Consider the following 12,002-nt stretch of genomic DNA (forward strand, 5'->3'; position numbering starts at 1 on the left):
CAGCCAGAAATATATAATATATATATTTTGTATCATTCCAAAAAATTCTGGGAAGTTGTATGTTATGTCCTTGTTATGTCTAATAATAATAAAAAGTATGTTTATTCCCCCAGGGTCCTGTACGGTCTGCTCCACATTACCAGGACACAAGCTTTGATTTGTGTGAGATCCCACCGGAGGATCCCAAAGTCTACAAGAACCTCTACCTCCAGATACAGCTTACAATCATGCTTTTCCTTGCCACTGGCCATTCTCAAGTAAGGGATTGGACAAGGCACTCTTTTATAAGCTGATGACATTATTAAGGAGGGGTTTATTTAGACAGATCACATTTATATATTTCACATCTGGAACAGAGGCACACACACGTGTTTAGCATGTACGCTTTTCTGTATCACATGTACACACATTTGAGAAATAATCCTAAAATAGAAAACAAGTTATGAATCAACAACTATTGGATTGTTTCATTGAATACCTTAATAAAAAAAGATGAGAAATGATTGCAAGATCAAATGTAGGATGGTTTCTAAGAGTCATTTTCTATGGGTTTGACTCGTCTCATGTGAATCTGAACAGAATGAGCGGATCAGCTGTTCACTGCTTCCTGTGACCGATGCACAAAGATGGCTGTCGTTGTTGTAGAAGAATAACATTTCCATCACTTCTGGCAGATAAACGGACAAACTGGGATAAGTGGAGATGGTTGATAAACAGACATCAACCGTTCAGCTCTGTCCTCAAACACTGTCTTCAGGACTGATCTAAAACACGCTGATCTTCAGCTTTCTGAAACCTCAAATGATCCAAATATTCTTTCAAAAAGCCACCTTGAAATACTGCAACTCATTTTGCATGTCTGTAAAAAGTCAACACTTTAAAAGTGAATATAAAAACATCTCTTTATGCATCGTTTCTAAATCCATTTCCACAGAGCAAATTCACAAAGAACAAGACGTGAAGCTTTATTTTAAAAGAAATCTGCTGCCATGGCTCTCTTCCTGACCGCAGGGGATGACGTGGGAGACTTCAGCACCCCAGACTTCGGTGTCCTCTTGGGGTCAAAGGGCACGCCAGACTGTCTGGCAGGACTCAGCAGCGAGCTTTGGTCCGTCTTTCTGAACTCTGACAGGAGAGGGAGGAAAGCAGATTCATTAGTCTAATTATAATTAGCAGCACATTTTCACAATTAAACACATACATACCCATTGTTTTATTATTCTTGAGGCCAAATGTAACTTTCTTCATTTCTGTTTTTGAAGCTGGCAAAACCTGGAGAACAATAAAAAATAAAAAGATTGAAACTGAGACTGAGTTTAAGCAGCAAGGTCTGAGTCCGAGTGACATCACTACTCTGTCTTCAGCACAGCGCTGAGTGTGTACCTTCTTACTGGCCACGTGTGTGTATCCTGCAGCTTTACAGAAGACTGTCCTCTGTCGGAGGACAAACTCTTTCACCTTCTCCTCTTCTTCAGCTTCCTGCTGACAGAAAGCCTAACAGCTCAGTGACACTGCATCGTGCTGCTTATTCAGACACAGGTCAGATGATCTGATTATCACGGTAGTCAGAAGAAGTACATGAGCGCTCAGATCAAAGATTCAAAACGGTCACATCCCAGCCTTTATTTGTCATATTGCCTGTGCATAATTTCTAGTGGTTGACCGATATATTGACTGATATTTGACATTTTTCCGCTTGGTCGAGGCTGTTATATTATTAGTAATAGAAAGCCAAACATTATAACACTTTCTTGTTTGCAAGATTGCAGATATGCATTTATCATTTAAACGAATCTTTGAATGACTGATGAACATTTGATTTCACAGAGATCTTGTGACGTGTGTATCAGCATGATCTCCTGTTCTCTGTGTGAACTCAATGATTTAAACCAGGGCCAATCATCATCTTCATCTGGCCCGTCAGACGAGTTCGTGCAGATCGGATATATGCAACACTGGCCCGGGCCAGCCGGAAAAGATCAGGAAGAGACGCATCAGTTTTCCCATGGACTTGGGCTACTTTAACAATGTTACCCAGGGGTTGTTTTGAAGCAACCTGGCAACAATCACGATCCTCCAGGTGAACACATCATCAACAGATGACAAGAGCTTGTGTGAGGGAGTTATGAGATATCCACAACTCCAGTTTAAAACGAGTACAAAGAGAGTGTTATCCGTCATAACGCAGAAACAGCGCAGACTGGACGAAGCTGATTATCAAATGCAGTACAGTTTGAAAGTCTGTGCGTTCGGCTGAACGTATGCTGGCTAGCGACAAACACACACCCAAGTCAACATACACAGTTTTGGCGAGGGATGTTTTAAACATGGCCTTAAATGAGTTAAAGTGCAAAATAATGGTAAAGAGCAGGGAGAAAACCTGACATGTGTCAGAAATACCTCACGCACGTCAGATTTTAAAGAGACAGCGCTGCTTTTACAGTGAATCTCGCTGAAGTCTGTCATTGATGGAAATCACAGAGATGAATAAGAGAGAATCATAGACTGTATAAAAATATGGACGTAGTGTCCGTGACGTCACCCGTAGACTCCTGAAGGGTGTTTTTGAAGCCTAAAGTGTGTAGAGCGGGCCGTCGCCATCTTGGCAGCGCGTCACCGCGCGACTCTCCCGGACAATCAAAAATGGGCAAAAAGGCGGGAGCTAGTTGCTAAAGCCACGCCCACCTAGCACGACGGCAGTGTCAGCAGCGGCAATCTCCCTGTCACTCAAGTGGCCACGCCCTTAATTATGCAGAACTTTAAGTCTTAATATAATTTAAACGGATGAGTTATAAAAAAAATTCACCCCCCTCACAGTTGTCATGAAGGGCAAAATGAGCTATTTAGACCAAAATAATTTTTTGCACCAGGCTGTAAACATGTTTTTTCCTGCTGTAAAGTTGGGCATTTTAACATGGGGAGTCTATGGGACTGACTCCCTTTTGCAGCCAGCCTCAAGCGGCCAGTCGATGAATTGCAGTTTTAGTCACTTCCTTATTGGCCTCACGAGAGAGAGCGGGAGGTTGGTGCTCGGAGAAAACACTGGACTGTTCTAGTCGCCGATTAACTTTTGCTGCTTAAGAAAGTTTAATCTATATAGTTTATGCATATACAATTTATAGTTTATGTGAAGATTGTTTTAAAACAAGAACACTAAATAATTATACTCTAATGTTAAATGGCTATAATGTCTAAATTTGAGATGAAGATGCGTTTAATAGAGACATCAGCAGTATTATCAAAAAATGTGTTAATAAAGAGATGTCATTAAATATTTAAAATATACCATTTTATGTTGTTTCTACATTCATTTGGAGGTCAGTCTGAAATGATGACAATATATTAGTCACGATTAATAACAGAAAATGTGTGATTAGATTAGTTTTATTTATTCATTTAAATTTTGGATTGACAACACAAATGTTAACCTTTCATAGACGTTGCTGTTGGTAATATTAATTCATTTTACTGCTGAATATGCATTTAATTTTAATTCATTATTTTATAGACGCCCCCCCCCCCCAACCCCCTTCAAATGTTCAATACGATAACCCGGCCCTCAAGTGAAACTAGAATAGCCCTGATGTAAGCTATAAACTTGTGATTTCATATATTACAGGTCTGAAAAATGATTCTGGTGCTGTGAGCGGGTTGAAGCGACCCTGTTCTTTTGCGCAGGACCATGATCTGTTCAGACTAGAAAACATTTAAAGAGGAATGCAGCCTTACGCTGATGGTCTTGTGTCTCTTGGCTCTGGTCTGCTCTGTGTGTCCGTTCAGCTGTGAAGGCTCGACCTCGTCCTCCATCACCCTCCTCTTCCTCTCTGGTCTGAGCCGCACAGCTGATGGTTTCTGCTTGCTCTTCTTGGTTCTCAGTGGTCCTTCTGTGTGGACCGTCTCAGCGTCTCCATTGGTCTCGGTCTCTGGAAGGCCTGAGACGACGTCCTTCTGTTTTCTCTTCTTCACTGGTGTTTTTGGAGAGGCTTTAGTGGAGTGTGTCTGGGCTGCGACGGTCACCTCAGATTCTGCTCCTCTTGCCCTCTTCTTCTTCAGTTTCTGCGGTGCAGCAGTCTCGATCTCTGCGGATGGAGCGCTGATGTCCATCTGTGAGCAGTGATCTGCTTCCTCTGCTGTTTCACAGGTCTTCCCTGAAGCCGTCCTCTTCCTCCGCTGCTTCTTCTTCTTCTTCTTCAGCTGAAGGGCAGGCTCAGAGTCACACAGTGATGATCCAGCGTCAGACTCCAGCTTCTCTTCTGCTGCTCCTGTGCTGTCCGGTGTCTCCGGTCCAGAGCTCTCCTCAACACTCCTCTTCTTCTTCTTCTTCTTCTTCTTCTTTGGTGTGGTGTCAGTGTGATCTGACGCAGCCGTCGACTCGGACAGATCTGCTGGAGATAAATCAACAGCTGACAAACAGGAATGAGCTTTAAACACGGATGTGTCCGATTAATAATCTAATCACAATTGTTCTGATTTAAAACTCCAACCTTCAGACTTCTTCAGAGACTCTTCATCTTTCATCCCCTTGTTCCTCTGTCGTCTCCTCTTCCTCTTCTTTCTGCCGTTATCATCCTCGTCCTCTTCTTCAGAGGACACTTTCTCCACCTCATCCTGAGGGAACACACCTGAAGATGGGACAGAAAACAGTGGTGAGCGACTCAAGTATAACGTGTTTAACTCAAAGCAGTCGCTCGTACGAGAGCTCACCTTCACTCAAGTCTCGGAAACTTCCCCCCACAGAGAAAGAGAAGATGAGACGCGTTAGATTACATCCAGCAGACACCTTTAATCACCTTCACTGTCTGCACCAGTCATTTCAGCAACACTTACATTTTCACAAACTTGTAGATCTCGGATCTGTTGAAGCTCTGTATATTCGAGTGACTGGCCATCGCAAAAAGACTGTCAGCTATTGCCCCGTAGTCGAACTGGACACACACACACACACACACACACAGAGAGAGAGAAACAATAGCACTAGTCTCCATCTCTCTAAACACAGCTTAAGCAGCGACACCAAGAGAAAGAGCGGAGTACTGCACACACCTGAAGAACAGGTCCACATGTGTCTTCATCATCAGCGGCCATGTCTTCTGAGAGAGCCTCCTCTTCATCACCGTCTGACACCAACAACACAACTCACATCACATACTGACCGCTCGCTCACATCAGGCTTGGCTTAAAATGTTAAAAACCACAGCTTTCACTTTTACTGTAACATTGCATGGCTATAATTAAGGGTTAAACTGAGGGGAAATGCATTCAATCGAGACTGATACTGGTCTTCATTAATAACAGACTGCAGACTTAAACATGTATTCGTAGTGTTACAGTGTTATTACGAGTAATATTAACTGACTGCATGTGCTCACTGTACAGTTAGGATGAGGGTCACTTGCATGTCATTATTATAAGAGTAAGAAGATGTGAGCGGGACACCTCCAGATGAAGTGTTATCCTCCTATGAGGGCGTGCGTGTACCTGGGGGTTTCTGAGAGTCCAGCTCTGCGCTCTGACCCATCTCTCTCTGCAGATCCTCGATGGCGAAGGGAACCTGATCCACGATGGTGTTGAAGATGCTGCTGCCGATGGCCTTCAGCAGGACACGACTGGAGAGCAGACATGAACACAGGACCTGATGAGACCTTTCCCTCCCTGAACTCTTAATTACTGCTCAAGTTTAGTTAGGTTGAGGTATTCAGTAGGGTTAGCTGGAGAGAACTGGTCAAACACTCAAGTGTAATCTCAACTTTATCATCTGAGTGAAGCGCTGGATGTCTTACTCTTTGGTTTTGGCCACAGTCTTGAAGAAAGGCTCAATAAAGGTCTGGTTCTGCTCCGCTGTCAGCTGGAAGAGATCAACACCAGGTCATCCTCGATCACACACACATGAGGATTATTAAAGTATTACAAGCCCTGTGTTATACTGGAGTTAAATCACAGGAATGAGAAGCTGCTAGACCAACAGGACTGTGAAAGTATCAATGTGAAAACTAATCTGAATATACTAATGCCAACAATGTCTGATCAAGCTGTTTAGGAGCTTTTTAATGGATATATCTCAAGACAGATCTGACTCAACACAGAACACAAAGAGCTTCAACTTTATAATGGGATCCATGTCTCGATCAGAGTGAAAGGTCTTCATCTAAACGCCTCAGTCCATCTCAATGCGATGTAGACTCAGAATGATCTCAAACACACTGACTAGGCAGAAGAGGAGAGCACGAACAGCACCAAACCTCAGCCGAGCCGACGAGGGCCAGCTCAGTCATGTAGAGGTCCAGCACGTGAAGGACGAGTCCAGCCGGAGCCACACTGGAGCTGTGCAGGAGCTGAGCAGAGAAGATCTGGAGGAACTGAGTGACCAGCCTGCAGGAGGAGGTCAGAGACACGGGGTCACGGGGTCACTCCAGCTCTCACAGGCACACTAACACTTCTGACCTAACCACACAGCTTCTGTTCTCAACTCATGCATTACAAACAAAACCTCTTCAACAGTTGAACTGACAAAGTCCCTGCTAACTGAGACTTGTAATAGCGCGTGCATCTCATTGCTCTTTGGCTGTTTTGGATTGCTTTTATTATCCTCATTGGTTGCTTTGGATAAAAGCGTCTGCTAAATGACTAAATGTAAATCAAGTTTCACTACTGCACAACAGAAATCATCACAGATGTACGGTGGCTGAGAGAGCTCAACGTGCTGCAAATACAAAAACACCTGAAATTAAGAAAACAACTTTGATCTGACAAACACGCTGCTAATGCTAACACAAACCATCCATTAATCACGCTCCGAATAAAACTCTTCGTTTGGTGTTGTGAGCAGCACCTGCTGTAAACCTGATAAAGAGGTTTGCTTGATTTCCTGGAGCTTTTTCTGTTTGAAGTTGCAGCGCATTGAGCTCTCTTGGCCACCGTAAATACAGACGTCCCTGTTCTGTTCAGGTTTTCCAAGACCTGCTAACACATCTCCACAAACACCGAAGCTCTGGCTGACACAGCACATCAGTTACCTGGACTCCCACTGCTGTCTCTTCAGCATCTCAAACACTTCTCGGAAAACGAAGCGCACCAGCTAACAGAGAACAGAAAGACAACGCTGTGATTTATAAAAACCTGTAGTTAATAACGCATGTACATTAGTACTCGGGTACACAAATGCAGTCAGACTCCAGAATGCAGCTCAGGACTGACCTGGTAGAATTTGTCCATTCGCAGTCTGTCGATGCCGTTCCACTCTCTCTTCATGGTCAGAAGAAACGTCTTCACGTACAGGAACTCTGCGGATCCCATTCAGATAAGAGATCAGATGTTACAGGGGACATCAGGCTTGTGCTCCACACAGAACTACTTTAAAACACATGCTTTACATGCTCAGTCGTATCAAACCTATACCTGGAGGTATTTTTAGGCTTTTATTTTACTACCTTATGTCCTAAAAAATAAAATAAAATAAATAAATAAATAATAATAATAATAATAATAAATAACATCTTGTTGCAACATTTGACAAAAATCAAGATTAAACATATTTGGTCAAAATCCGATGTTATAAACGATGAAGTGCTTTGCAGGTTATTTAAGACAATATTAGCTGACTACACTGCAACGCTAACCAAAAAATGTTTGCCCATTCCCACACCTCTGACCTCAAATATTAAAATAAAAACAGTCTAAAAAGGGTAATATTTGAAGTAAAGAGAATACTACACAAAACGCACTGAAACATGAACTTAGCCACCAGGTTAAGACTTTAAGAACTAGTTTGATCAGCTAGCAGCGGTCTTACTCTTCAAATACAAATGTAATCTAATTTTTAATAACTGCATTTAAAAGTTAAGATCAAAAAATTAGATGACCTCCAAAACAGTTTATCCGAATGGCTCCAGTTCTTTATTTACAGTTTCTCGCATCATAACGAGATCCTTCAGAAGACATCAGCTAAAACACATGCAAGCCACTGTATGACACAGAACTCACACGCCTTCTGTCCTTCGTGTGTGTGTGTGTGCGCGTGATGAAGCAGCTGGGCCAAATGACAAACTACCAACTTCAGATGTAACAAAAAATTTATGTTATACAATATAATTATATAGTAATAAAATTTAAGTTAAACATTTAAAAAATATAACGTGTTAAAATGACACACAATGTCAGAGGAAACGTAGAATCTGTAAATATCGCAGCACATAACTTTGGTTATGAGGTATTATGATGCCCCTAATGAATACATTCAATAATGCATTACACACCAAGGCTCCTCTAGTTCAAACTTAAGACACTTGTTTGAGAAGTTGTACATAAGCAAGCAGATGTGCAGAGCTGCAGATGAATGTTCTTGTGTTAAAGCTGTACAAGTGAACTTACGGCTGTCCAGCGTCCGGAAGCTGTGGAGGAGCCTGGAGATCTTTGTGGACAGTTCCTCCTAAAGTCCCAAACACACAGACTGGTTACTGACAGCACAGCAGGAGAGACAGAGTGTGTGACTGAGTGTGAGTGTGCGTGAGAATGAGTGAGTGTGCGTGTGAGAGAGTGTGTCTGCGAGTGAGAGAGTCAGTGTGCGCGAGAGTGAGTGAGTGTGCGTGCGAGAGTGAGTGAGTGAGTGAGTGTGCGAGAGAGTGAGTGAGTGTGCGAGAGAGTGAGTGAGTGTGCGTGCGAGAGTGAGTGTGCGAGAGAGTGAGTTAGGGTGCGTGCGAGAGTGAGTGAGTGTGCGAGAGAGTGAGTGAGTGTGCGAGAGAGTGAGTTAGGGTGCGTGCGAGAGAGTGGAGTGTGCGTGCGAGAGTGAGTGTGCGAGAGAGTGAGTGAGTGTGTGAGAGAGTGAGTTAGGGTGCGTGCGAGAGTGAGTGTGCGAGAGAGTGAGTGAGTGTGCGTGCGAGAGTGAGTGTGCGTGCGAGAGTGAGTGTGCGTGCGAGAGTGAGTGAGTGTGCGAGAGAGTGAGTTAGGGTGCGTGCGAGAGTGAGTGAGTGTGCGAGAGAGTGAGTTAGGGTGCGTGCGAGAGAGTGGAGTGTGCGTGCGAGAGTGAGTGTGCGAGAGAGTGAGTGAGTGTGCGAGAGAGTGAGTGAGTGTGCGAGAGAGTGAGTGAGTGTGCGAGAGAGTGAGTGAGTGTGCGAGAGAGTGAGTTAGGGTGCGTGCGAGAGAGTGAGTTAGGGTGCGTGCGAGAGAGTGAGTGAGTGTGTGAGAGAGTCAGTTAGGGTGCGTGCAAGAGTGAGTGAGTGTGCGAGAGAGTGAGTGTGCAAGAGAGTGAGAGTGTGCGAGAGAGTGAGTGTGCGAGAGAGTGAGTTAGGGTGCGTGCGAGAGAGTGTGCGAGAGTGAGTTAGGGTGCGTGCGAGAGAGTGTGCGAGAGAGTGAGTTAGGGTGCGTGCGAGAGAGTGTGCGAGAGAGTGAGTTAGGGTGCATGCGAGAGAGTGGAGTGTGCGTGCGAGAGTGAGTGTGCGAGAGAGTGAGTGAGTGAGTTAGGGTGCGTGCGAGAGTGAGTTAGGGTGCGCGAGAGAGTGAGTGAGTGTGCGAGAGAGTGAGTGAGTGTGCGAGAGAGTGAGTGAGTGTGCAAGAGAGTGAGTGAGTGTGCGAGAGAGTGAGTTAGGGTGCGTGCGAGAGTGGAGTGTGCGTAAGAGAGTGAGTGTGCCTTTGAAAGAGTGTGTGTATAGTATGTGTGTGTGAGAATGAGTGTCTTGTGAGAGAGTGTGTGAGAGAGTGAGTGTGCATGAGAGAGAGTGAGTGTGTGAGAGAGTGAGTGTGCAAGAGAGTGAGTGAGTGTGCGAGAGAGTGAGTTAGGGTGCGTGCGAGAGTGGAGTGTGCGTAAGAGAGTGAGTGTGCCTTTGAAAGAGTGTGTGTATAGTATGTGTGTGTGAGAATGAGTGTCTTGTGAGAGAGTGTGTGAGAGAGTGAGTGTGCATGAGAGAGAGTGAGTGTGTGAGAGAGTGAGTGTGCATGAGAGAGAGTGAGTGTGTGAGAGAAAGTGAGTGTGAGAGAAACCAAAGTTGGCTCTCTCATTCGACAAAATCAAACGTTTCTGTAATTGCAATGTATTTGAATGGCAATTTATTATTTATGTACTTCACTTACAATCAAATATATATTTAAAACAATATGTTTTGCATAACATCACAGGGGTACAGTGATAACACTTAAAGGCACAGATTTTACTACATATTTAAACTGTGCAGTGTTTTTTTTTTCCATTACTGACTGTATTTTATTATGATAATGAACAGGCTGCATTGTCAAAGTAAGTGTGTGTGTGTGTGTGTGTGTGTGCTGCGCCAGCACAATCACTTGATTTTTTATTTCTTTTTTCCCAGTGGAAATGTGGAAGCAACTTCTTTTAGTCAAAAAGATAATCGGAATTGTAAAAGATTTGCCTTTATTTTGCACATTCACAATAAAAACAAATCTTTATGCTTGAAATAAGCCTAAATAAAAATAAGATGCCGCTTTCTGCCGTCTATTTCCTTTTGTGCAGCACAAAAACGAACCGAAACTCTGCATAGGCTACTTGTTGCACAGGTTTTATTCATTTTCTTAATTTATTATTCAAGTAAAAATATATTTCTCGTATAGGCCTATGTATTCGTTTGTATATATCTCTTAGCTTTATTATGGTTTTCTCTGCTCGCAGAAGCGCTGCAGGTGCGTGATGTGATATGAAGAACACGTGAATCCTCATGTTCTGTTCTTTGCTGATTTCTATGCATGTAAAGTTAATCTCCAGGGAAACAAATGTTAGTATTTTTAACAGGTCAACTCTAATTTAAAATAAACTTGTCGGTTAACGTTAATAATCAGTTAACGAGCATCAGTTGTCGGTTAGGAAAAATAACCGATATGAACATCCCTAGTGAGTAGTATGTGTGTGTGAGTGTATAGTGTTTGTGTATGTATCTGTGTGTTCTTCACCTGCAGCAGTGGCTTGTCCTGCATCCAAATGCAGTAGAACAGACCCTTCCAGATCTTCAGCAGCTCTTCCTCACTGAATCCTGAAACACACACACACACACACACCATGAAGCTGCTGCTGCTGCCTCCAGATGCTACACAGCAGAGCACCCATGTACATCCTCCTTCAGGTTTAAGATCAGCTTATGATTGTCTCAGTGCTGGGGCTCTTAAAGTCTGACTCATGACATCTTCACTGAGCCTGTGCTTGGGAAGGGTTCCCTCTCCTGAAGAGATCACGTGTTGTACTACCCCACTGAGTTCTCTCATTATAAACCAGCAGCTTTAACAGCTCAGATGATGAAGGTCTTTGAGAGACCGGATTTACTGAGCATCACCTGTGAGATCAACTGGAGAGCGCATACAAAACTGCTGTTGGGGTGGATGATGCATTATTTATCTCTATTCAGATCTCCAGAGTTCAGGTAACACTGTTAGAGTTACATCTGTCTTCTAGTGGATTCAACACTATCCAGCCTGCATTACTCCACAACACACACTACAGACGAGACATGTGCCATTATGACAGGTTTTAAAGAACAACACCAATAACGTGTCATAGGTAGAGTTATAACGGTAACTTCACGTGAGCTAGAGCACGTGTTGTGTTTCATTACCTTCTGCTCTCTCTGAGCGCGCACTCATGTACTTCCTCAGCTTCACCAGGGCTTTGCTCCTCACGGGCTTCTCGTTGGACGCGAGTTTCTGAGCGAAAATGATCTCTGCTTCTTGAGTCGATGCCATTGCTGCTGATCTTCACGTGCTGCTCGTCCTAACACGCGTAAACGCCGACACGCGTCGCAGTTAGTCGCCGGCGCACGCTGATGACGTCACAGACAGATCCGAGCTACGCCAGAGATCAGTTTTAGAACCTGGAGCAGTGTGTCCAGTCTGTGTGTATAGAGCCGTCAGTTTGAACAGATCAATCTTTATTAATGTACATGGCCCAGTTGACTCAAAATTCAAAAGAGGTTATTGGAAATTGAATAAAAAGTTATTAGATGATCATTATTTTAGAATAATGGCTTCAAAAATAATTGACAAACACTGGACTCAGGCTAAAATAATGA

The 12,002-nt window shown here is 43.6% G+C and overlaps 1 protein-coding gene across 1 annotated transcript; it reads right to left on the reverse strand.

The window, feature by feature from the left end:
- Nucleotides 1-940: 940 nt before the first annotated feature.
- rrp1 (ribosomal RNA processing 1) lies at nt 941-11,782 on the reverse strand. Its single transcript, XM_059547026.1, has 16 exons — nt 11,550-11,782; nt 10,894-10,973; nt 8,368-8,425; nt 7,195-7,280; nt 7,014-7,075; nt 6,240-6,369; nt 5,781-5,845; nt 5,479-5,606; nt 5,044-5,117; nt 4,828-4,925; nt 4,705-4,724; nt 4,485-4,622; nt 3,730-4,385; nt 1,384-1,494; nt 1,206-1,272; nt 941-1,125 (listed from the first exon to the last, which is right to left on the reverse strand). The coding sequence occupies exons 1-16, from the start codon at nt 11,674-11,676 to the stop codon at nt 971-973; spliced, it is 2,055 nt and encodes a 684-aa protein (XP_059403009.1). The 5' UTR covers nt 11,677-11,782; the 3' UTR covers nt 941-970.
- Between the last annotated feature and the right edge of the window lie 220 nt (nt 11,783-12,002).

The sequence above is a fragment of the Carassius carassius genome, unplaced genomic scaffold (genome assembly GCF_963082965.1).
Source record: "Carassius carassius unplaced genomic scaffold, fCarCar2.1 SCAFFOLD_58, whole genome shotgun sequence".
In the NCBI taxonomy this organism is placed as follows: domain Eukaryota; kingdom Metazoa; phylum Chordata; class Actinopteri; order Cypriniformes; family Cyprinidae; genus Carassius; species Carassius carassius.

Bases quoted from the DNA above. Each gene is read 5' to 3' on its own strand.
- rrp1 (XM_059547026.1), bottom strand. From the start codon at position 11,676: ATGGCATCGACTCAAGAAGCAGAGATCATTTTCGCTCAGAAACTCGCG. The intron at 5,846-6,239 runs GTTTGGTGCTGT...GATCTCTTCCAG, and splicing joins CCCTCGTCGGCTCGGCTGAG to CTGACAGCGGAGCAGAACCA. The intron at 1,273-1,383 runs GTACACACTCAG...ATTGTTCTCCAG, and splicing joins CACACGTGGCCAGTAAGAAG to GTTTTGCCAGCTTCAAAAAC.